Genomic DNA, 26182 nt, shown 5'->3' on the forward strand with positions numbered 1-26182 from the left:
TTTCTCCAGGAGCTACCTGTATTTGTTCTCCCTTTGGCTGTTTAATGTCCCCATCTCCTCACATCAAATCCCATTTCCCACAGCTGTGCCCTTACACAACTGTTTACTTCACAAACACCTGCAAAAGTACTGAAAAAACCCCAACTTCCCAAAAGATCTTTCTGATTTGAATAGCCCAACTGCCCTCACTTTTTATATAGTTTATGTACCCATGAAATATCAGGCAAGAACATGATGAACTGCTGTGAAACCACAACTTCACATATTTACTGACACAAAGTTAAAATCAGTTTGCACTGAAAACCATCTCCCAGAGAAGAAAACTGAAATATTATTATCCCCAGGTCTTAAAATGAAGGTAAATTAAGAACTCTCACCACATTAAGTGTGGGCTGTGAAGTAAGACTGATTTCCAGTGGCTGAACAACCAAAAATCCCCTGTCCCTGAGTCAGTTTTGCTGTTCTCACTGAGTGGTTTTGCACCACACCTGCCCCAGCACAGTGTGCTCACCCAGGGAGGGCACAGAGTCCTTAAGGACCCATTATTATTTCTTTAGAAAATGGCAAAAGCCACACAGTGAGAGGTTTAAAAAATCTTCCTCTCTCAGCTGACAACTGAGTGAACTCCATTCCAGCAGCACTTCCAACATCATCCTGTTTGCAATGGAGCAGGGTGAAAATAAAGTCACTCTGAACATAAGCAGCAATCTTACTCCTCCAAACTGGATATCCATTAAAGAACCTTCTGATCTCATAAAAATTAATCAATTTGTGGACTCTATCAATCAGAAATGCTGCCAGTTGCACATAATTAAAAGGCAGTCTGAGATGTGAGTGTTCCTTTATTGATCCTTCCTCCAGTTTTGCTTGTTTTCTTCCTCACAGGAAAAAGTGAATGTGTCTGTCTTTCCTTTCTTTAGTGTTTATCATCCCCCTTACTGGACACCACCTCAATTCTCATGGAACAGCCTCAGTTCACAGATCAGAGGTAACAGCACTGCAGAAGACAGCAGACCTGAGAACTTGCCTTCTCTTTGAGAGCTTTAATGTTATTTCAAATTCTGAATTATTTATAAATTCCCCCACTCCCTCCCCCATCCCAAAACAAGTTAATTTGAAAGTATTTAAAGCTACCTGGCACCTTTTGCAGCTATACTTGTGAGGCTCTAAATCTGCACTTTCATCAGAGTTGTCATCATTTTCCTCTGATGAGATTCCAATTTTCCCAATGAACTCTTCCCTCTGGTGATCATCCATTAGGGCTATGTCCTGTGTAAAATAAAGGGAAAGAATATTTTGTTTTTAATCTATTAAACTTCTTCAAAAAGTAAGGCCTGGTCACCTTTTGCTTCCATGCAGACTGCTTTGCATTAACTGCTGTAATATTATTTATTTAAAATATCCTCCTGCTTCATTCAATCCTTTCTCTATCATATAAAGAATAACTTATTCAAACAACTAATATTATTTTTTCTGCATATAAAAGGAATTTTCATGCAAAGAGACTCAGCTGGTTCAGTATTACATCAATAAAAGCATCTTTATCAGCACCACTGAGTGATACAATTCCCTTTTAATTTAATTTAATTCCTTACAATTCAGTGTTGGCAAAACAATCTGATTATTAACACAATACCTTAAAATGGACATGAATATGATCTCTCAGCACATCCACCCTGAAAAATTTCCGTCCACAGATCTCACAGGTGTATTTCTTGTCTCCATGTGTTAGAAGGTGTTTGTTCATGTTGCTCCTACATGAAAATACCTAAAAGGAAAAGAGAAGGAAAAAAGGATTTTTGGATCATGTCCAGCAGGGCTACAGTTCTTTGAAACCTATCCAGTGACAGAACACATTTACTGTCACATTTACTGTCTTTTTTTATTCCTTCTGGCCAGAAACATGCAGGAGCTCCTGTTAGCAGTCTGCCTCAGAACTGCTGGCATGGCAAAATCCAGGGGCAGAGTTCCAAGGAACTGACTGAAACTGGCCATTTGTCAGGGGTGGACTTCCAAAAAATAGCTGCAGCAGAATTACACAGAGTAGAATTTGAAATATTTAGACAGCATCTTTTGAATCACCAATGTTCCATCTATCTCTAAAAAGATGTAACCACAAAATCTACCTTGACTGGTATGAAACATATCCAAAGCATCAAAATCAGAGGTCTGCAGATCAGCTGAAGAGTCCTTGAGTGCCTTTTGCACCATGAATCATTAAACATCTATAAAATCACAAGTTAACCCACACTCCTTGTGACAACAGTAACTTATGATCATGAGTGTTGAACATTCAAATGCAACCATGCCATGACTACACCATGAATTCACTTTTATTCCCCATGGAAAAGGATTCCCAATGTTAACTCCAGCCGTTTATAACCAGTCAGAAAAACTCAATTTTAAATAACATAAGCCATGAGATTTCACTGACACACACACACAGTGGCCATGTGAGACACTCCATTGTGCTGCATGTCCTGAAATGCACTTTTGCTCTCATCTCTGTGCTAACAGCTCCCACCACCCATGGCCACAGTGGGCTTGGATAAATAATGGAGCTACAGGTGTTTGAAGAGGAATATCCTGACTGGACTCCACACCCTCCATGGGCAGCTGTTCCAGAGCTCTGCCACCCTCAGTGTGAGGAATTTCTTCCCCATGCTGAGGTGGAATTTGTTGTGTTTTATTTTATGGCCTCTCCTCCTCGTGCCATTGCTGAGTGTGGTATTCACATTCTCTGAACAGAGAGGCATAATTCTCTTTCCCAGGATTTTGCCTAAAGAAACACAGAGAAAATAGAGATAAGAATTGTTTTCTCTTCTTCTCTCTGTGCTTCTTCAGGCAAAATCCTGGGAGGGAGAATTATGTCTCTCTCTGTTCAGAGAATGTGAATACCACAGCTGAGCACCACCGAAAAGAGTCTGGCACCCTCCTCTGACGCCCCTTGGAGAGATTTAAATGGATGGATGGATCCCCTCAGTTTTCTCCTGTGTGGACTGAACTGCAGCACCCTGGAGGCACAATGCAGAGCCTCTCATGGCACACTGGCACCAGCTCCTACCTTCCCACACACGGGGCAGCCCGAGGGCTCCTTCTTGTAGCGAACCATGCTCTCCGTGCTGTGCTCAAAGTCTTCTCTCTTCACACGCCTCACCCCTTCACACAGCAGTCCCCATCAAAAAAAAACCACAAAACAAGAAATAAACCATGGCTTTCCACTCCAGCCTGCAGGCCTGCTCACAAGGAGACTGGGAAAGAGAGTGAAACACTGGGAAGGGCCTCTATGCAGGGGTGAATTGGTAACAAAAGGGTGATTTCTAAATTAAAATGTGTTTTAAGAATATAGAAGCAGTCTGCCAAAGTGATGTGTTATGGCTTATTGGTTATTAAAGCAACTAGAAAGTGACTGAAAACATTTTTGTAAAAAACATTTTTGTCAACACCAGGAAACAGGCAGATCTAGTAGGCCTTGGCACTTCAATGTGGTATCTGGCCCAGAAATTCACCCTCACTAAGAAAAAGAGAAAAGAAGTCTCTAAGGAGAGATGCAACCATCCAGCATCAGCTGTAATGCTCACAGAGGATTTCAGACCTCTTTCTCTGTTGCTTTCAGGAGGGCAGAGGGCTCCTGCTCTTCTGTGACAGCTGAAAATGAGACACTGTCAGTGTCATACAGCTCCTTGTCCTCTGGTTCAGGACACAAAATAAACAATCTCACTTCCTTTTCTTTTTTTTTTTAATCACTTTTAGTTTTTTGATTTTTTTAATCACTTTTAGTTTTATCATTTTTTTTAATCACTTTTAGTTTTTTAATCACTTTTAGTTTTATCATCTAAGTCACTAACCACATTCTAATACATGTTGAGCAATGTACCAACTTTTTCCAGTCTTTAAGTACCTGCAATAACCTCAGATGCTTGAGACTTTGAACAGCAAACTCTCATAATCTCATTTTCATATATTCTCAAGTGTTTCAAAGATAACATGCTGACACTGTATTTGTATAGTGGTCACTCTCAGCAAGTTAACTCTCTGCCTTCAGATTTTCAAGTTACCACACAAATTTTAAAAAAGGAAGAATTGGATGCAAAGAAAGAAAAAAAAATTAAAATAAGCCAGTCTAAACTGCTGCAAAATAAGCCATGCAGCTTCCACATGACTGTTAACACCTCTGGACCCACTATTGTTATTTTTCATAAATCTCACATTTTTCTGAAACTTGAAACTCTTGATCAGGTAACTGATTAATAAAAAGACAGCCACCATTTCAAGATATAATGCACACTATCATTTCCTTAACCTGCTCACCTCCACTGCTGTTTCAGGAGAAATAATTAGGTTGATCTGCAGTAAATTTACCTTCCAAGTGCCGCCTCTGATGGTCCAGCATGACATCCTTCCTGTAGAACATCTTATTGCAGATCTCACATGCAAACTTCTTATCCCCATGTTTTTTCTTGTGTTTTGAAAGGTTGCTGTTTGTAGAGAAGAATCTGAAACACATCTCACACTGGAATGTCTTGTCATCTGTAAGCAAGAGAAAGCATGCAGGTCTTTAGAGCTGAAAACAGGTTTTGTATGTTTGTGAGACAGGTGGTTCCTCTGTTGGATCTGGGTGTTAAACATGGAACCCATCACTCTGCTCTAAGGGCAATTACCTGTGTGATTCTGGACTGAACATTATTGTGGGACCATAAAAGTAACCAGGATGGAATTTTCTGAGCACAAGATCACAGCAGAAATAATATGAGTAACCACAAGGGCTGGCTATGGGAGAAAAGCACAGATTGGAGTGATACTAAGAAAAAAACATTTAGAGACTACTGCAGAAAACTGAGGAAAACTGCAATCCCAAAAAACTACAAATTACCACTAATATTGATGCTGTTTCCAGTTCCTCTGTTTCAGAGTGAGGTGGAATTTAGTTTTAGGGAAAAAAGTTAAACAGAGATTATCTGTGAACAAAGGAAACACCAGTGAGGATATTACACAGGTGAGCAGGAGATACTAAAAAACCCAATTCCTAAGTGGATGTGTTGCTCTACAGATCATTGGTTATTACACTTTTCTTATCAAAAACCCAGGTTGCTTGTTGTGATGATGACAAAAACCTAAATCCCTACTCCCTTTCTGTAGTTTCTCTGCAGAGATGGATTCGGGGACATCTTCCCAGAATGGAGCAGAGATGCCAGAGGAAGAGTTTCCATTCTCACCTGTCCTGCAGTTGTGGAATTCCAGTGCACTCTCTATCCGAAAGGCCTTTTCACACGTGGTGCACTTGTATCTGTACTCACTGTCCACCTGAGGATCACAAACAGGAAAGGCCAAGTCACATCTGACAGAGAAATTCTAAACCTCAAACACCACCTCTGTTTTCTGTCCTTTCCAATTTTTAATCCTTCAAGAGGGCATTTATTTACATAGCGGTGCAAAATTCCAATGCTGTATTATCCTGCCATGTTCTTACATCTGAGCTATAAAAACCCCAAAAATTATGCTCCTGTGTGGATGTGGAACATCTGGTCCAACACAGACACAGAAGGTTTGAGAAGCAAGATGTGATCTGACTCATCTTCCAGAAGAGGTGGCAGCAATCTGAGAGTTAAGGACCCTGGTGCCAAGCAACAATGGAAATTGTCACTAATAAGGTGCCACTAAAGGTGTGTTTGGTATTTCTATGGCAGCAGCATCAAAAGGCAGAGTTCACACGTTAAAGGAATGATGAGTGGGGAAAAATCAAACAGGACAAGCAAACAAGAATGAACAACCCTATTTAGCAGCATAACTCAAGTCAGATCTCACCCCTGTATCATGCAGATCCAGCTAACTCCAGCTTGTCTTGCTGGAATTGATGCCTGAAAGCAATTTTCTATAGGAAAAGGGTTTGCACATGCTCAAAAGCACTTCTCAAATCCATCAATTATTCTAAAATAAGATGTTAACACTCCCTCTCTGTCCTTTTTATCCCATGGGATACCTGCTCACATGAGCAGGGCATGCTCACACCTGGAATCTCACTGTGCCTTTGCACATAAACCCTGCAAGAGCCCCTTGCACTCACTTCATTCCTGCTGTGCTTGTAGGAAACGTGCTGCTTCAAGCTCTCCTTCCTGCTGAACAGCTTGGCACATTCCTCACATTTAAACAGCTTGTCACCTGAGGGGATCAATCAAGATGAAAGGGAAGTAGTCAGTCATTGAAAATAACCAACTCCAGGCAAGGCAGGGGAAACCAAAGCACAAGCAACTGCAAACACACAGGCTAGTGATGAAAAATTTAGTATTTCAGCAGATCTAACCAGTGGATTTTAACCATTTCCAACAATTTTGGTTTGGTTCCCCCACCCTTTTTCAGTGATGATTGTTCATAGAACCCTTAAAATAGGACACAGACCCCTGGAACTGCAGATCACAAGTGGAAAAACACCTGACACTTACACAGCTGTTACCCATGTGCCTGTGGGGGTGATATTTATGTATCAATTAAAAGGCAATAAAAGCTTTGCAAAAAACATCACATCCTTGCCCTCATTTAAAAGATGTACCTAATTCAAATTTTAAATAATTTCAACTTCAATTCAGCATTATCTATTGCAATAGATAACATAGACAGATAGACAGATAGATATCTTCTATATCTCAGAATAGATATCTTCTCATGCTTTGGTCTGAAAAATTAAGAGTTTCCCTCACCCATGTGCCTGTGAAGGTAGGGGTGATATTTATGTATCAATTTAAAGGCAATAAAGGCTTTGCAAAAAACATCACATCCTTGCCCTCATTTAAAAGATGTACCTAATTCAAATTTTAAATACTTTCAACTTCAATTCAGCATTATCTGTTGCAATAGATAAGATAGATAAGATAGATAGATGATAGATGGATAGATGGATAGATAGATAGATAGATAGATAGATAGATAGATATCTCAGAATAGATGTCTTCTCATGCTTTGGTCTGAAAAATTAAGAGTTTCCTTCACCCACGTGCCTGTGAAGGTGGGGGTGATATTTATGTATCAATTTAAAGGCAATAAAAGTTTTGGAAAAAACATCACATCCTTGCCCTCATTTAGAAGATGTAACTAATTCAAATTTTAAATACTTTAAATACTTTCAACTTCAATTTGGCTTTATCTGTTGCAATAGGTAACACAGATAGATAACATAGATAGATAGATAGATAGATAGATAGATAGATAGATAGATAGATAGATAGATAGATAGATAGATAGATATCTTCTATATCTCAGAATAGATACCTTCTCATGCTTTGGTCTCAAAAATTAAATTTCCTAGACAGACTTGAAAGAAAGAAAAAAGCCAAAGCAGCTCTTATAAATACACATCCCAATCCCTAAAACGAGCCCCGCTGTTTAACTCGAAGGTGGAACCAAGACATAAAATCAATGACAATCAAGACATAAAATCAATCCCAGCCAAGGGAAAAGCCAACCCACCATGAGAACGGATGTGCCTGCTGAGGTTGCTGCTGTTCTGGAAGATCTTACTGCAGATGCTGCACTGATAGACCCTCTTGTGCTCCCCCAGCTGCTTTATCAGCTTCCGCCGAATCCCGTGTCTACTGGAGAGAATGAAACTTCTTTTGAGGGACATGGTGTTTTGGTGATGAGCAAACCTACTGGATTAGAGAGAAAGGCAGGGACTGAAAGCTAGCCCACAGGTTGTAACAGAGCTAGTAAAAGCTAGAGGAGTGTTAAACTCAGCTCCTGGCAGGAGGAAGGGGGCCTGGATGGAGCTTGCCCAGCTCCAAGGTGCTCCCCTGGCCACCCCCTGGAAGCTGCAGATGTCACTCCTTCCAAATTTTCTTCACCCAGAACCAGTGATGCAAAAAGCAACAGCAGAGATTCTCTTTGCAGGTCCTTCAGAGGGACAGAAAGGGTCTGTTCTGCTCTGAAAACATCAGCTCTAGCTCAGCTTGGGAAGCTTGGCAGCCCCCATGTCAAAGCTGTATTTGGGCAGAGGACAGCAGGGTGCCAAGCAGCACTGTGCCATTCCCCAGCACAACCACCGGCTGAAATGACTGTGGATGGCTCTGTGTCTGCTAAGGACTTCAATATATACCATTACTAGCTAATTCATAAAAATTGAGTGCTCTATTATAAAAAAAAAATAAAATTCAAAAGGCCAATTTTACCAAGACAAAAAGACATCAAAGAATCTGAATTAATCATGTGATACTTAAGAGTCTCCCTGAGGTTCTGTTATACTGAAGTTTTCCCCTCCTACTGCTCCAAATCTGGAGTATCACAGCAAAATCAACATGAAGTCATTCATGAGCTAAGATGACAAGCAAGACTGAATAATAATAAAAATTAGTAACATATTCTGAAAGAAAAATCTTTTTGCCTGTCTTATCACTAACATTCAATGGGAGTAAATTTCACCTTGCAGCTGCAGGAGGCTTTTGGAAACACAGAATAAAAGCAGTAACATGATGAAAAAAGAAATTTTCATTTATGTTATGTTCCAAAATCCTACCAGTGTACAAGTGGCACTCAAAATCACCTCTTGAAGCAGCAGCATCACACAATTTTATGCTGATAAAAAAGAGCATCTGTGTGGCCAGAAGTTGAGCAGAACTGTTGCATGCTACATCATCTTAGATACAAGTAAAAGGAAATTGTGCATCCCAGAACACTTACTTTGTCACTGAGCTGATGCTGTTTGTGGTGCTGGGCATCTTTCCTAAAACCAGGTCCATGATGCTCTCTTCTGGAGCTGGGGGCAGGGCCACCTCCTCTGGAGGGACCTCAGGGGCAGCGTCAGCCACACGTTCCACTGCACACACACCAAAGAAATAAACACAGCAGTAATGTGGACAGCTGGAAACAAAACCTCAAATGCAGGATTTGTAATAAGAGGTGGCACTGGACAAACCAATTGTTCACAAGGAAAGAATTCAAATAATCATAGATCAGCATGGGTTGGAAGGGATTGTTAAAAATCAAATCAAACCCCCTGCCACAGGCAGGGACATCTCACCTTTTTCTAACTTCTTACCTTTCCAAACTTTTACTGCAGGGTCATGCTTTACTGAAAGCATCATGAAATTTCCTATTAGAACATCCCTTAAGGAAGGTAAAGCCCTTTCTAAACTGAACTCAAGGGAGAGAGAGAAAGATTTGTCCTCCTGAGAGGAAAAATGCTTCCTCTCCTGTTCCTTCTTGCAGTTCTCACAGCCTGTGTTTCCCTGGGGCTCTCTACAAACATCACAGAAGAATGCAGGTGACTCTGTGGGTGCTGCCTTCAAGGCTCTCAGAAATAACTAACAAAACTTGTAAATTGGCAGCTTTAGTGATCTAACTAAAAACCTCCATCTTGTCTCTGCTGCTTTTCAGGCCTTTCTGCAAAGGCATCATCACAGATGTATAAACAGATATATTGCTTAGCATTTTCCAGATTTCTGTCTTACCTGCAGGATCTTTCTCCTCATCAATGACAAGAGGTGTTTCTACTTTTGCTGTTTTGGCTTTTCTTCCCCTCCTGGCCTTTCTCCTCGAGTCTGTGCTGGCACTGCCTGTATCACTTGCCACTGGTTGATCTGCTGGCACAGCCTCTGCTGCTTTCTCTGCTTTCTCAGCATCATTTTGGTTGCTTGGGGAGGCACCTTTGGCTTGTTCCAGGTGACTCAGCAAGTGCTCTGGGTGGATAAGGAAGAACAGGAGAGTAAGGAGGAAATTATCCTTAAAATACTCAAATGGAACTAGCTGAAGCCCATCTATCAGGTCCATTTCACTTCGCAGTGGCTTACTTCAAATTATTTCAAAAGCAGTCACAATACCTTCAAAAATCAAAGCCTACAGTTTATTCAACAGACACAAGAACTGAATTTTTAAGGAGATTGGTTGATATCACAGCAAAAAGTTCGTGTTTCTAATAATGAGCACATTTTTCCAAATGTCCAAGTTATTTACTGACTGAAGCCCCCTTTTAAAAAAACATTCAGCAAATGGCCAAAGCCTCTAAATAATTTTAAGCTCTTCTGAAAAACTGCATAAAATAACTGCAAAATATGTACTTCATTACCCTTACTAAATCTGTGCCCTAAATACCAGATGGACAATATCACAAAGTATAACCTGGCATCACTGACCTTTACACTGCTCATGCAGCTCCCTAGCCTTGATTTTCCTGACAGTCACATCATCTTCTAGATCACATTCTAGTTTTATTTCTTCTAGTTTTTTTATTATATATATATATTTTTTTTTATTTCTTCCAGTTTTATTTCTACTAGATTCAACATTACAACTGTTTGTCCAGAGATAGAACACTGCTATGGTCAAAATATGTTTGTTCTACCTTCCCTACTACTGCTTTTCTTTAAGGAACACAAAATTTAAAATTTTTCTCTTCCTGCACCATGGGTGGTGCATGGCTTCACAGCCATGGGAGAGCAGAACTCTGCTGAGGATTCTCAGTGCTCTCCCATGAATTTCTAGCACTTCCTACCTGTCAGCAGCTGGGGCTCTTGGAAAGCAGATGAACACACTTTACACGTCCACTGGTTGGGCTTTGCTTCTGCTGTTCCACTGCCTTCTGGAGTGTTCACTAAATCACAACAAGAAACACTGAAATACTCTGAAAATGGGGAGGTGGTAAAGCCCTGTAGCTTTGTTTATCTTGCAGTAACTCCCTGAGTATCACAAGGTATAATTTAAGCAGCAAGAGGCCCCTGGGGGAAGCTGGGACCATTTCAGGATTCTCCAAACATGAAGAGTTGAACTATTGGAAGATAAAAATGATGCCAGGAGAGAATATCAGTGCCCTTGTAAAATCCTGAGGGCTCCTTTATCACTCTCTAAAGAACTGAGTTCATAAAAGGCATGGCATAAAGCAATTTTTAGCACCTTTAAAACCAGAGTTACCAGTCTTCTTATGGATTAGCTGAGGACAGAAGCAGGACAAACCTCTGTGAAGGGCATTGCAGAGTAAGAACATTTGGATTAGTGCAAGTAAGGGTGAGGACAATGAAAACCTGGGTTTCAGCAGTTTCATTAATTACATGTGCTATGAAATCACCATACTAATACTTTAATTAACACATCAGCTCAAGAAAGGCGAAGAAATTAGGGCAAAAATGAAACTGGAATAAAAAAAAACAACAGGAAGAGTAACTCTGTTCACAGTCCTTTGTATTTCAGTCCTTAGACGATAAATTTGTCAAGAGGATCTGATAAATCTGGACTGATTCAGAGATTTTTTTGGCACACAAAAAGCTGAGTAACACTCCTTCTGCAGAGGAGGAGGATGACACTGAAGTCAGGGTAAGTGAATGGCAGCACAGGGAATTCAAATTGTGCCTCAGTTTCTGCCACAGATTTCCTAGATGGTCATTACATGGCAGCTCATCTCTCTCTGCCTGAGGACCCCATCTGTAAAGGGACAGTAAAGTTCTTCCTTCTTTGTTGAACCAAAATAAAGGATTCTCTGAGGCAGAGGCTGTTCCCTGCTACAGGAGATACATTCAACACTCTGCACTACAGAGGTGTGATCTCATCCATGCTGCAATAAATAAATTAGTAAGAAATCACTTGGCAATACAGCAACAAAAATTCCCTCTTCAGAGGCTACATAAAGAACTTCTTGAGGGCTCTGTCCAGGAGGACAAAAGCAGCAAACCAAGATTCTGTGTAAGTTAATTGTGCCTGACTCTGCACTTCCCTTGCTCCTTAGCTCCTTGTACTGGTTTGTCAGGAAAAGTCAGGTCTTTCTTAAATTCCCACTTCCTCAGGCTTCCAGGGCAGCTGCAGGGCAACCTGGCTGACTTGGAACCACAAATCTGACAGCTGGCAACTGCTTGAGGTATATGACTTGAGGCAAACAAAATCAAAAGAAGAAAATGTTGTTTTGGAAGCACCAAATCAGTGGGAACACCTCAGGGTTCCCCAAATATAAAAGGCAGCTTTTTGTTTCTACTGAGGTTGGACTTTCAGGCAGTAGGGTGAAGGATGTAGGAGGGGCTGTTCCAATTCTTCATTTTACCTCTGGAAAAATCAATAATGCCAAACTGAAACAACTCCTCAGTCAACTTCAGAGTTTGGCTGACAAATGGATCCTCTGATCAGCTGCTCTGCACACACCTGCAACAACTCCCCTCCTTTCCTCCCAGCCACTTTTAACAAGCAAAGCTTAGGAAAATAACCTCTCAAAGAACACACCTAGAATGGTTTTCTTTTGATCTTGTGTACTCTGAGTGTAATTTTTGAAATTTGTGTTAAGTAGGTTTTTAATTTCACTGTTGCACTTTGCAGAGACTGGGTGAGGGGAGCACTGCTTTGTAAAGAATGCTTGGGACAGAGTTCCTGTGGCACTACCAGGTATTTCCTCAGCCATGTATTCTTTGCCAAGAGGACATGTATTGCTTGTAAGTTTATTGAAATTTTAATTTCTGTAATTTAGAACAGTTTGAGCTCTAATAGTGGCATATACTGTGGTATTGTTGTAATTTGGGTATGGCCAATGTTCTTGTCATTTCCAAATATTTGAAATGTTTTCTCCTAGAGCTTGGCCTGATCATTTGAATTACTACACCATGCACAGGCAGAATGAAGATTTTATTGGGGATTGCCCCCATCCCAACACTAACCATCTCCAAAGTCAGGAGCATTTGTGGTTTTCATGAAAATAATCTGCCTAAAAGTTTATTGGCCCCTCTGTCACTTTTTAACCTGTGTATGTACTTTAAGCACTGTACCCATGAAAATGAAAAGAAAAAAATCAGGCTTTCAAATCCTCTCTAAATTAGTATTTGCCAGAAGTTCTATATCTATAACAGACATGTAGGAGTGTTTGACCTAACAGCTCTGCACACCTGTATCTGTCCTCTCTCTTCCTTAAGAGCACAGTAATTTTGCATACCTGCTGGATCAGCTGCCAAAATGCTGGATTTCTTGTTTTTTTTATGGGGTAAGACAGCAGATGAAGGTTTTGAAGAGACTTTATTATTCCCCTCTTTATCAGACTCCATTGCTACCAAGGATGTATCTGTGAAGAGGAAAAAGAGTTCATCATTTTTACTGCCCATTCCCTTTGACTCTTGCTCTGTGCTGAGGGCAGCAACAACAGTCAGAAAGTTTTATTCTGTAACAGGCCTGCAAATAACATTCTCATGGAAAATTTCAACCAGGGCATTCTTACAGCTGAATCTCACCCACTGTGCCTTAAATATTCTGAAGTGAACCATGAAGTGCTGAACAGAGAGTGCAGGGCATATTTTAACAGTATTTTAAAACACCCATAACCCCCAAAAAATACATGAACAGGTTAAATTAAAGAGGGAAAATATGAAACCTCTCAGTTAATACCAAGTGGAAACATCTCAGAGCTCAGAAACATGTCAACTGCATTGATTCAGCTGCAGCACTTGAGACTCTGCTTAGGATCAAGGGCAGCAATAAAGCTGACACTGGTGGCAATGGCTTCTTCCCAAATTTGTCACCCCAAATTATACCCAGCAGAGCAGTAATAACATCCAGGGAGTACTCCCAGCTCAAGAGCAGGAAGAAAACGCCCTTACAATGTCAAAGGGCCTTGCCTTTCAGCTGGAGAAATGGAAAAGTAGGAGAAAACAAAGGGGAAACACTGGAATCTGTGGTAATTTTAATTCAGATATTAAAATATCTGCTGCCTTTCTTTCCAATGCACAGCCACGTGGATCTTGCTCTAGTGGGTCCCATGTGAGGATGCTTAAGAGAAATCCAGTTTTATAGAACTCTGTAACAGTTCTGTGCAAAACCAAACCATTTTCACTGTAACTGAAGAATGGCTTCTTTATCAAATCTGTATACAGATTTCTCTGATAATTGAGCTCCTTTGCTGTTCTACCCACCCAGAAATGATTTGATACACCAAATCTTTAGTTAAGGACTATTGCAGTCTGTCCACTCTGAAGAGGCTGAATCAGTAACTAGGCCACCTGTTTTAAAAAAACCTGGCTGTATCATGATGAAGAATCTACACTTTCCTCTTGCAGGGCACCCACGTGTGCAGGCTGGCCTGACTGTGCAGGATAAGAACCCACTGGATAAACAGCACTGTCAACTCCAACAGGCAGGGACTATCAGTCCCTGCCAGCACTGGGCCCTTAGGAAGGAAGAAAGGCCCCCACACATACCATTGGCAACACTAGTGACCTGCTTCAGCACTGGCTTTTCCATTTTTTTGGCGTAAAAAGCTGCATACCACACTCTCAGCTCAGTTCCTGGGGGGATGTCCTGGCAGGTGGTGAAGTAAATGTCATTGTCATGCTGGAAGGCTGTGAGGTTTTGGTGCTCATACTCGGTGGCTGGGCGCACCATCATCATCCAGTTGCAATCATCTTCGTTTGTGGTGTCAAAATACACCAGGGGCCCTTCCTTCTGGAACACCTGCCAAGCAAAATGGGCACAGAATAAAAACCATGAGGAGTGATATAAAGTTAAGGGGAAATAAATGATTTTCTGCTTTTGCAGTGGTTTCTTTTCAGAGGACATCAGGGACGAAGCAAACCTCAAGTCCTGCATCAGGAATCTTTTATTTAGCCATACCTTCAGATGAGAAAGACAACCAGGAGCATGACTGGAACAAACTGAACAAAATCATCCCAAGAACTCTTCTATAGCCACCAGTTTCCCAAAAAATTACTGCATACATGAGTGGAAGGGTATCCAAACAGCCATCAGCCCAAGGCACAATTCTAAATCTTTACTTCTGAGGGCATGAGGTATTAGTGGAAACTAAGATTGAATTCCATTCTTAATGTAGCATTTTTCTTACCAAAACTTGTCAAGAGAGGAATAAAACAAATGCAAGACAGAAAAAAACCCACTTATTCTGCATGTTCCATAAACCTAATACATATGGGAATCATTAGGAAAATTCAATCAGATTGAAGAGACTCATTAAAAGAACTGAGCTTCTAGTTTGGTTCTTCTGTTCTTTGCCCAGAGAATGTTTGTTTAGCTCATCCCTTACAGGGCACACCTAAAAGATGTGCCAAATAATCCCCCTTCGTATCTTTGTTTTCATAGTGTTGGCCAGCATTAATTCCTCACAGGTTAAACTGACTCCTTGCTATTTATTGCTTTACAAATTCTGTGTCTTACCTTCAGGGGAAAAACTGATTCTTTCTCCAGCTTGAGAACTCTCTTGCATTCAAAGGGGCCAAACTGGGTACGTTTCACCAGCTGAGTCAGAGCAAACACTCCCTCAGTCCCATCCTCCAGCTGCCTTATCTCCAAATTAGAAGGCAGAGATGATCTAAAAATTTAAGAGAGAATTGAGGAAAAAAAAATAAATCACAGAACTGATTAGGTTGGAAAAGACTTCCAAGATCAGCAAGTTCAACTTTTGGCTGAACACCACCTCAGCCAGTAACAGTTATGCACTGCAGGAACCCCTGAAGAAAGAAATCAGCATTAAACTCAAGTGTTTCTGTGCTCCCAGCCTCTCTCTTTTCCCAAACAAGCTTCTGAGAAAACTACATGTAGCAAAGAGTGTTACTATGTATAATACACAGAGAACAGCTTCCCAAAAATTCACTAGACTGGCCCCACTGTATTGGTTTTACAAACCAAATGTAATTCTGTTTTTTTTAGGTCTGTGCTAACAGATGAAAAGCTAAAATAATCAGACAGGCTACTGACTACCCTGAGGTTGACACTGGCAGAACTGCTTTACTGCCCAGATAAAGAGAAATACAAAAAGATTGCAATCACAGTGCTAAACAAATGTATTGAAAACAATACTTTTAGTTTGAAGCATACAAGGAGCAGTGTTAGAGACAGAGAAGTTCAGCAGATGTTTCTCAGCACTTCTTTTCTAACATAAAGCATCCATTTGATCTTTTCAGTAAGACAGAGGGAACAACAAACATGGTTAAGCAAGCAGACTGTTTTTAAAAGATTCATATCCAGTTTGTGGTTTAACTTGCCCTCAACCTCAGATAACTCATTTTCAGTTACTGCTCCCCAGATGTAAAGGCTACAATTAAATTTCTTCTTTCCTTTTCTTACCTTACCTGATTTCAGTTGAAAACTCTTCAGGAAAAGAAATACATTTATCTGTAAAAAATCAATTTAAAATGCTGCTTTCAAGTCTGTGGTCCAGCAGCCCACACTTCCACCAGGGAAAACTTTGCATTTGCATGTCAAAAGGAGATTGAAAACCAGTGCATGGACCATATTTGCAAACACTCCCAGTTGGAACATCTGGACATGAAAGTGCAAGTTAAAAACCAGAAAAAGGTAGGAAATAGTAGTTTGTCATGGAATGTGTGTAGCACAGGCTAGAGAATTACTGCACTGCCCATTTTTTGTATACAATAAAAGCACCTCTCCTTCTATTATTCCAAGGGGTATTTTTAAATGACCCTCAGCACCTGTAGTGCCAGGGCTGTTATCCATGCACAGCTGCTGCAGAGGACCATCCAGGGCAGGTTTCCAGGCACAGAAAGGCAGTGCCTGGCAGGAGCTGCAGGGAAATTCCTCTTCTGGGAAGGCCAAGAAAAGCAGGGTCAGTCACTGTACTTGGTGGGGCACCAGGAGCATCCTGCCCTGGCCAAGGGGTTGTGGCACCCAGGGGGCAGATCCAGCACAACAGAATTTGTTCCAAAATGATGCTGGGAATACACAGCACAGCCCACACAGGCAGGACGTGCCAGACTTGCTGCCCACGTGCCTGTTTTCTGCCTGTGACTTCCCAAGAAGAAATATGGAAGCCCTGCACACATTATATAACACACAAAGCCATCTGAACACTTCCCTTTTTGGATCTGCACTACACCTTCACAATAGTTGATTCTTTTCCTTAGCTTTACATTCTGCATCTTAAAATGAATTTTGCTGACAGTGCCTGATTGTCTTTCCCTGTAAAAATCACTACTCAGTGTTGTTTTCTCCCAACTAGATTGAGTCTATTTGTTTCTTTTGGCAAACATGAGTGTTTCTGCTGTGCTGTCACAGATTTGCTGACAGAACTATTACCCCTAATCGTTTGCAAAGCCCCACAATAATGAGAACAACTTGTTTTGCTTCTAAGTGGAAGAATGAGAGAGTTCATACACATGAATGAGAAATCCTCACACACTTCTCTGAAATGAATCTGGTGTATCTAAGGGGGATAAAAGGGGCAGGTACTCAACTGTGACAGAAATCATCACCCCATCTGGCAGCACCCTGACTTTGTGCCAGAAACCTCAGCAAAGAAACAGAGTCCTGATGAGCAGCAAGTTATTTTTTTGGCTTCTATTCAGTGCAGCACTTAAGTGTGTGCATCAATTTTTCTATTTAATCAAGGCCATGTGCTTTCCATAGATTTCTGTCATCCTCTGGGATTTCAGTTTCCAGCTGTCAGTGTGACAGCCACCAAACAGCAAATATGCTTTAAAGGACTAACATGGGGGTGTTGGGTTAGTCAGGATTAACACAAACATTTCTTACCTTGCCCTGCTCAATACAAAGGAGTCTTTGACTGTCACCACTGGGCCCAGCTCAGGACACTCTGAATCGTGGTACTGCCCACAGTCCTCACACCCTGCAAGGAACCAGACACAAAAGGTTGGTGGAAAACATTTTTCTAAGACAGTTTCCTCTCTCTTTCAAAAGAAACCTAGCACCAGGTAAAATACATACACAGAGAAGCAGATGTTTATTTATACTGCTTAAAAGAACATAAATAATTGAACACTGAGTGGATAGCTGGCACCTGTGTAGGTGAGATAACACACACTGTGATCAGTACATCAGAAGACAATTGTTTAAATCCTCTCACCAAGGCAAATAAATGCCTTACACCCACAGTAAATATTCTGCTTAAAGATGGCATTATTCTTCAGATAAAGTGCTGCAACACATGGCAGCTAAAGAAAACCACATCACTGCTTCCCCAGGAGCTGGGCTGATCTGAACAGCTTGGTGTTTCCAGTGACAGGAGGCACAAACCCAGAACCAGCAGCAGAACTGGCACAGGGCTCAGCAGGGCACCAGCAGGGCCAGCCCTGCCTGGCCACACACATTTCTCACCCACAGGGCAGGACAGACACCTCCAAGGTGCCTCCTGGTGCCTTTCCAGACAAGTCAGCTGCTGCACAACACACTCTGGCCACCTAATTCACTGTCAGCTCAGCTAAATTAACTTTCAGTTTAAGTGCCTGTAAATTACCCAGAACTGAGTGGTTCCTAAGAAACAATTTTCAGGCGAGGATAATTTGAGGCTTTCTAAAATAAGCTAACTTAACAGGATTCCAAATGCTTATACACTGCTTCACTGGGAAAAAAATAGCTGTCAAAGTGCCCTGCCTGGTCAGCTGCTGACACAGCTTCAGGAGAGATCATCACACAGGGGTTATATTGCTGTGCTGCCTTTTGCATCTCAGCTCCAAGCTTACAAGGGCAAGTCAGTAAAACCCCAGAAAATGTGTAATGTAAGGGTCACTACACCTTTTTTGGGAAGACATGACAAAATCCAAGTCATTCCAAGGTATATCCCCTCTGGCAAAGCCACTTTGTGCTCCCAACTGGAAGCTTCTACTCATCCCAGTGAACAAAAGGATTTCTAAAACAAGGGATTTTAAACTGCTTCACATTCCTTCTGGCAACAAAACCAGCTTAGTAGTGAAAAAATACATATATTTGACAAACAGCATTTCTGGCTGGTGCAGCCCCCAAGCCTGGTCACTGCCTCCTGTTTGTGCTGCCTTCTGGTGAGGCAAGGAATGAAACAACCAGCTCTTCACATGGTTTTTCAGAAGGAGGAATTTCCCAGCCTGGCTTGCTGTACCAGAGAAAAATGGGCAAGTACTACTCACAAAGCAGCAGCACCAAAGCTCAGCCTACAGCTGTTCAATGTTCCACCATTCCAGGTGTGCCTGTAGCCCAGGCTGCTGAAATTATTACTGAAAAATATTACTGAAATAATATTACTGAAAATATTATTGAAATAATCTGGGCTAAACGCAGATTTCCCAAACCAGAGAGGACAGAGTGTAAACCTGACTGCTGAAAAGAAATGGACTGTCATCCATAAAGGGTTGTCATAACCAAGGGGACAGGAAGGAATAGCCTGAGTAACAGCTTCTCCAATAGGTTTTGCTGTCCAAAGAAAAATGCACTTTGTCATTTTCCTCATCTGACTGCATCAGGGCACTCCTCACCTCTGCAAGGATAAGCCTCTGAAAGGTGCAGACAGCACTGGCCACAGCTACAGGCAGGAATAAGGCACACATTCCTCTCCTCTGCAGAGCAATGAGCAAAGCCAGGGGAATATGACAGTGACATTGCGTGGCACAGCTCAATATCCAAGGGATGTCCTACAGCAGCCAAAGCTGTTACACCCACCATATGTGACACTTTCAAGAGATTACAGCCACAGGAGAGACACAAAAACAAGCATGGGAATATTAAAAAAATACCCCAGGGAGACTATACTCACACACTTCATAAAAAGAAAAATTCCCAAATTCTCTTGTCTATGAAATACATACTCAAGGATGTTTATTATTGGGAGTGCACAGTGCCATTATAGCAACTAATTTTTTCAGAACATAAACAGTCCTCATATTCCATGGGAAAAACTAATTGCAGAGAGCACAAGAAAAAGTCCAGTGACCACAGCCCCCACTGGAAGGGATAAAATAATTCTGTGTGACACCTTCTATCTAATTAGGAGTGGCATCACATCCCCATTCTTTTTTGCTGTCCACCAGAATCCTTTTGTGAAAGGGAAGATAAGGTAACCACTATTGGTATCTGCATCTCAGTAAAAAGGCAAACAGCCAACACTAGTTTTGAAGGAAACTGGTGGAGGGAGAAAATTCAACTTCTGACAATTGCCATAAATGCAGCTGTGGAACCATAAGAGGTAAAATATGTGGATCCTAAAATCAAGGATGTGCTCCATTCTGCTCTGCCCTGACTGGATCCACAACATCTGGGCCCTCTGTGCTCACACAAGGACTCTACATCCCTTAACTGTGGCACCAGGTCCTGCCTGCCCAGGCTGCTGACAAAGGACAGGATCAGTGTGGCACCCAAGGCTGCACAGGCAGTGAATGCCATGAGTGAAACCTGCCAGGGCAGCTGGTGCATCTCAAACTGGGCTTATTCTGAAGGAATTCTGAGTCTGCCTGCCCCTGCTGTGGAGGTGCAATCCCCAAGGCAGGCCAGAGGTCAGAGCTATCCCCAGACAGCCCTGGCTGCTAGAGCTGGTTGTATAAACAAAGGGCTTACACCAGGGTGAGACCTTCAATCTCACTCACTTCAGCCATGAAAAAGCTGTGCTGCTCACTCACATTCAGAGGTTTCATTGTGTGTTTGCCAACAGCATCAGAATGTGTATGCTTAAATTACACAAACTCCTCTCTATTCACCCATTAGCTGCATGAGCCTCCTTTACAAAGAGCAATTTTTCTAAATAAAATCTTAAGTCTGGTTTAATTTCAGGCATTCTGAGTAGACAAGTCACACACAGTGAGAATTAGATCCTTTTCGTAATACTTACAAATAAACATAATCTCCTCACTGCCATCTTCAGCCATTATTTTAAACCTGCCAAAACACAAAAGACAAAGTTAGTTCTGAATTGATTTTTATTTTCTGTATCATATAAACATTCCTTTGTGAAGTAATGATGCTGACTGACCCAGAGCCCACACAAACACATTAATGTTTCTGCAGGAGTATCAATGGAAAATAAAGAAATTCAAGTTTTTAAAAGCCCCAGAGACTGCTGCATCACTACATGTGTTGCAGACATCCCTACCAAGGAAACCTCAATGTCTGTGTGTTCTCAGGCATTTCTCTGTGAGGAAATGCTGTCTCCTGCTGTTCCCCATCTCTGACAAACTTCCAGCCACTCCTGCATCCCCTGCTAAAAAGCTCCTGTGGAGTCTCAGAACATTCAGGGCCAGAGGATAATCCAGGTCAGTAGCAACCACTGCAGGAACAAGGCCCAGTGCAACATTTTATTGAACACTGCAACATTTTATTTAGCTTAAAAACATTATCTCTGAGAGGCAGATAACTTATTTAATAAACACAGTAATATTAAAAACTGCAGATACAGGCACAGACCTCTTCCAGAGGCAAAGGCATATTGTGGTACTGAGCACCAGAAAACTTGGGGAAATAAAATCCTGCCTCTGTCACTGAGGCAGGATTTCATTCTATGAAATGGTAACTAACCAATTTGATTTCACAGTTAAATAAGGTTAATCTATATTCACTTCATTAGTGTCAGTCTGTATTAAAAACTTGCATGAACACTATTGCCCCTCAACAATTAAATTATGGTTGGCACAATGTCTGATTACGTATGGCTAAGACCACAATACAAGCAATACGCTCTCCTCCTAAAATAAACCACAATAGACCACAATACGCTCTCCTCCTAAAATAAACAATTTTGCCAGTGCCCCAGCAGAGAGGCAAAGCAACACAAAGATCATGACCCAAGTCTGAGAGGTGTGAGGCTGCAAAACAGCAAGAGGAGGACAGGAAGGAGTAAGAGCCTGAATCTCTGAGAGGGAGAGCAAACATGACACACCAAACTCACAGAGACCTGCTTGAAAACAGATAAAGCAACAAAAGCCAAGCCAGAAATGTGGGAGCACAGGCACTGCTCAGGATCAGGACTCTCCAAGCACTGCCCTTCCTAACACCACTGTCAGCAGCAGGATCCCTCCCTGACACTCACTGCTCCCAGGGGCAAACGCTCCCATCCGTGGCACAAGCTGGGCCTTTCTGGGCTGCAGCTTTTGGGGACTAAGCTCAAGTAACAGAACAAACATTTATACAAAAGCTCAGTGCTGAGCAGGAACAGCAACTCAGGAAATTTCCCCAAAAGCTCTTTTCCTGAATAATGCAACAGGTATTGAGGGGAGTCCAAGCACAATGCTGCAAAAACAAGTGATGTAAGCTGTTGTCAAAAATGGTTTGCTTTGCTTTTTAAACACACTTATTTTTTTATGCTTTGCACTATTTCAAGAGGGGTATGCCCAGCTGTTTTTAGATAGTTTGTGTCCTGACAAAACTTTAATCCTAAATATGGGTGAATTAAGAAATAATGGCCTTGATCAATGGTTCAGAAGCTCAGTGCAGCCACACCACCAAAGGCATTCAGCCTCTGGGACATTGCTGTGTCGTATCCTTGGCAAACAGACTGGGGACAAGTGACATTACAGGAGCCTAGAGATGAGAACAGCACCAAAGGGGTGGAGAAATCAGCAGCGTTGCTCAAGGTGATGGGGAGGGAGCGTGAAGGGCCCTCACAGGTGCCTCGGGCAGCCTCAGCTCTGCATTAGCGCAGCTCCCTCTCTGCAGCAAGGACTGACTCGTGCTGCTCTGCACTCCCAACACGCCTGGTCCAGCCTCACCCCTGCTCCCCAACACACACTGCTGCCTGCTCCACAATTCTGATTTACACCCTGCTCACCCAAGTGCTTTCCAGCCCCTCCTCCCTGATCTCAGCTGTATTTCCCAGGGGTTTTGGAAAGAAACCACACAGCACGATGCCACCAGCTGTAAACAGAGTCACGATGTGCCACTCACATGGTGGCACTGAACACAAGGCTGGTTTTGCCCTCACTGCTGCTGCTAAGAGCCACAGGGTCTATTTTTTTTTTCTTTTCAAACATTTGTAACAGAAAACTAATCGCTCATCCCACTGTTCCTAGTTCTGCTCTTGTCTTGCAAAGCTTCTGGGAGTCGCAGGTATTTTTTACATAAAACAGAGAGTAATCATGAGCAGTCAATAATCAGGAGAAAAGCCACACAGAGGAAACGAAACCAGGTACAAAGCTTAATTATGATGGCAGCAAAAGAGTAGAAAACTACATTTTTTGGTTTTTATAATTAGATGAATGATTTTATGCCTGAGAGTAGAGCAACACAGCTATGCACAAAAATTCCAGCTGCAACACAAGCCTTGGAGCGTATCTGGAACTTGAGGGAACCCAAATTAAGATATTGAGGAGCTGCAGCATCACAGGTACCTGTTTGCAGCCCAATATATACAGAAATACTGTCAGGGAACTACTTGAGCTGTAAAAATTTAAGAATGGATGTAAAATCACACTTTCTCCTTATAAACTGCTGAATAAAGATATCAGGCTCAAGTGCTAAGTTGAGCCATTTTGATCTAGCTAATGGATTTTTTTTTTTAAAAAAAAGTAGGTCAGAAAAATTAACAGAAGACCTGAAAATCTGTGTCTGAACTTAATGATCAACAAGGTAGAATTAAAATTCTCCTCTCTTCAGTCTGAGAATGGGTTTCTATGAGTGTGAATAACTAGAGAGTACAAGCAGATGGGTGCTGCACATATGTATGTGGAAGGATGCGCTTAAAAATGCAATTTTCCTCATGATGTAGTAAAACTTGTTCATGCTACCGCTCAAAGGAATTGCAGAACATCTGGTGAACTACAGCGAGGCCTTGTATTTCTTAAAAAAATTAGGGCCATTCTATCAATTATTGTTGAGGAGGGAGCCGATTTCTAGGCCAGTCAGGGGGGCATGGAGTAACACAGCAGCTGGCGGGGTCTGTGCCACCTGCCCTTCCCAGCGCTTGCTGCGATGCTGCGAATAAACTACGCGCAAAGTTTAATGGCCCCGAGCAGAAAACGAGCGTGCTGCAGGAAATTTCACGTGTGCGGAGCCCCGCAGACCGCGGCTCTGCTCCTTTTGTCTCCTCGGGCTCTCACCGCACCCTCTCCCATGGCACACACCGGGGCAGGGCAGCATCCCCGCACCTCCCTCCTCCTCCTGCTGCCGCTCCCAGCCTCTTCCCTCCGGATCACGCCCTCGCACCTGGGAGCTCCCACCCCCCTCCATCCCCAATCCCCTGCGGCCAAGCCGCTCCCCGCTGCCGGCCCCGCATCCCCGTGGCCGCCAGGGCTCCGTGCCCAGCCCGGCCGAGCCCGCGGGGATCGCCCCGCGCCCGCTCCGCGCCCTCCCCTCAGGGACCGCGCTGCCGCCGCCGCCGCCCGGAGCCCGTCGGGGCCCGGGATCCGGGAGCGGCTCCGCCGGGTTTTGCCTCGGACCCGCCTCGCCCCCTTCGCTACCGCCCTCCCGGCCGCTGTAACAAAGAACAGGCGGCCTGGAGGAGGCGGCGGCGGCGGAGGAGGAGGAGGCGGCGGGGCCGCAGCCACCGCCGCCGCCCCGGGAGCGCTCGGAGCGGCCGCCGCGCCCGCCCCGGCCCCGCCGCGCGTCCCGGGGAGCGGCGGGAGGAGGGGCGGCGGGGCGGGCGCGGGGGGTCCCGGGCGGGGGTGGCGGGGAGTGCACGGGGTGCGGCGGGAGGAGCGCGGGGAGCCGGCGTTACCTGCCCCGGGAATGGCCAGACCCGGATCGGATCCGCGCTCCGGGTTCCGATCCGCTCCGGAAACCACGCGCCAGCGGAAGCTGGCGCGGGCGGGCGCGGAGCAGGGCGGGAAGTGTAGTGCGGCGGGGCCGGCCCTGGGCCTGACCCCGGCCGCGTCCCTGGCCATGGCCCTGCCTCAGCGCCTGCGGGGCTGCCACCTGCGTCCCCTCCCGGGCGGATCCCACCCCTGAGCCCCCGCAGCTCCCCAGGCCGGGCTGGAGGCGCAGAGACCGCGCTGAAGGTAGAGGAGCACCCGGGTGGCTCTCCCGTCTCCTCACGGGCAGTGCCGGGGAGCGGGGTGGCTGAAACAGAACCACAGGATCGAATAGGTTGGAAAAGACCTCCAGGACCATCCAGTGCAAGCTATGACCCAACACCACCCTGTCTGTGAAAAATGCGTATTTTATGATTGGCTTTTCACAAATACTAAAATGAATATTATATGTGTTGTGTCAGAAAGTAATGCTGTATTAGTTCTCTTAAGTACTGTGTTAAATATAGTTTTAGGTTATAAAAGATGTTAAAATAGAAACTATGCTATGTAAGATACTTTCTTTAAAGAAAGGACTTCCAGTGAGATAGCAGCCACGGGACCTAAATCTTTCACAGAAAAAGAATTTATTGCTCCATTATCAGAAGAAACTAACTTCTTCCCACCTCAAAGGCACTGTCAGGATTTAGAGGAAGAAGCTGAGGATGACCAGACAGAATCCTGTATTTGAATGGAATTTATGCATCATATATGAGGTGTGTCAATATGCAACAGGTTATTGTTTTTAAGGGTTAATCCTTTGTTAATGAGCGTCCTTTTTCTGCTGCCCAGAAAATGTAATAATGTCCTGGTTTAGGGCAAATTTGTTAAAGAATCTGCAAAGGAGGGCCCCTCCAGAAAGCAAAACCCCCCAACCGGTTCGGGAAAAAATTCCTTGGAGAGAGGTGGAAAGAACCTGTTTATTTGACTGGCCCAGCATCCCCCAGCACACAAAATGAACAATACCCGATGACACCACTCTGAGAAAGATGACAAAATCAGAAAGTCTCTTTCGGGGGTGGTTGCTCTGTTCTCAGTCCCTCCGGCGCTGGGCCAGCTGCTGCAGCCAAACCTTCGGTGTTCCCGGGTCCCAGTCCGGAGCAGGCTCGAGATGGTCACAGGAACAGGAGAGGAGAAACAGTCCAGGAAGGAATGTGGACTGTTTAGCTAGAACTAGCTAATAAGCAGAGGCCAAAGCAGAGCGGAAGCAAGAGCAGAAAAGGGAGCAAGCAAAGCAGCAAGCTGAAGCAAGAAGTGAAAAATAGCCCTATGTACTGCTCGTCTCTGTGTCCCTGATAAGAGAAACCCAAACAAAACTTCCACTCTTCAGAGCCGGTCTTAAAGGCACAGAACAGATGAATGGGGATATACAAGCATCATAACGTCACCCAAGGACATTCCACCCCTTATCCCAATATCATTCTTACCCCACAATCAGATCTCCCTGAGGTACACATCGTGTTGTTCCATCTCTTTGCATTATCCACCATGTGCAACCTGGTCCCTGAGCAAAGACAACCCCACGAATGGGTTTGTCTGTACTCGAGGCAGAATTGATCCACACAGTCTTCCCTAACAAACCTCTGATATGTACCACTGGGACTTTGTCCCCTTCTATTACATTCAGGGACTCAGACTGGGCAGGACCTGCTCGGTTGGTGGAACCTCGGGTGTTAACTAACCAGGTGGCTTTTGCCAGATGCTGCTCCCAATTCTTGAAAGATCCCCCACCCAAAGCTTTCAACTGGGTTTTTAGTAGTCCTGCACTTTTCCTGCAGCTGGTGCATGGTAGG

At 43.4% G+C, this 26182-nt stretch overlaps 1 protein-coding gene across 6 annotated transcripts in view; it reads right to left on the reverse strand.

Annotated features, from left to right (window-relative positions):
* The window catches only part of PRDM15 (PR/SET domain 15), a 35711-nt gene extending 11329 nt beyond the window's left edge, over nucleotides 1–24382 (reverse strand). Inside the window, exons 1-16 of one of the 6 annotated variants that reach the window (XM_064705613.1) lie at nucleotides 24320–24382; nucleotides 20504–20550; nucleotides 17446–17539; nucleotides 15112–15265; nucleotides 14142–14394; nucleotides 12887–13012; nucleotides 10478–10576; nucleotides 9438–9665; nucleotides 8668–8803; nucleotides 7462–7643; nucleotides 6065–6159; nucleotides 5217–5304; nucleotides 4363–4530; nucleotides 3065–3159; nucleotides 1637–1768; nucleotides 1135–1269 (exon numbers count right to left, since the gene is read on the reverse strand). In XM_064705613.1, coding sequence (XP_064561683.1) covers nucleotides 1135–1269; nucleotides 1637–1768; nucleotides 3065–3159; nucleotides 4363–4530; nucleotides 5217–5304; nucleotides 6065–6159; nucleotides 7462–7643; nucleotides 8668–8803; nucleotides 9438–9665; nucleotides 10478–10576; nucleotides 12887–13012; nucleotides 14142–14394; nucleotides 15112–15265; nucleotides 17446–17539; nucleotides 20504–20540 — 2022 coding nt within the window. In that variant the 5' untranslated portion in view covers nucleotides 20541–20550; nucleotides 24320–24382. Of the gene's footprint in view, nucleotides 1–1134; nucleotides 1270–1636; nucleotides 1769–3064; nucleotides 3160–4362; nucleotides 4531–5216; nucleotides 5305–6064; nucleotides 6160–7461; nucleotides 7644–8667; nucleotides 8804–9437; nucleotides 9666–10477; nucleotides 10577–12886; nucleotides 13013–14141; nucleotides 14395–15111; nucleotides 15266–17445; nucleotides 17540–20503; nucleotides 21335–24319 lie in introns of those variants that run through there. The other 5 variants (XM_064705644.1, XM_064705635.1, XM_064705624.1 and 2 more) reach the window with 5 other exon arrangements.
* Nucleotides 24383–26182: the final 1800 nt, after the last annotated feature.

The sequence above is a fragment of the Zonotrichia leucophrys genome, chromosome 1 (genome assembly GCF_028769735.1).
Source record: "Zonotrichia leucophrys gambelii isolate GWCS_2022_RI chromosome 1, RI_Zleu_2.0, whole genome shotgun sequence".
Classification (NCBI taxonomy): domain Eukaryota; kingdom Metazoa; phylum Chordata; class Aves; order Passeriformes; family Passerellidae; genus Zonotrichia; species Zonotrichia leucophrys.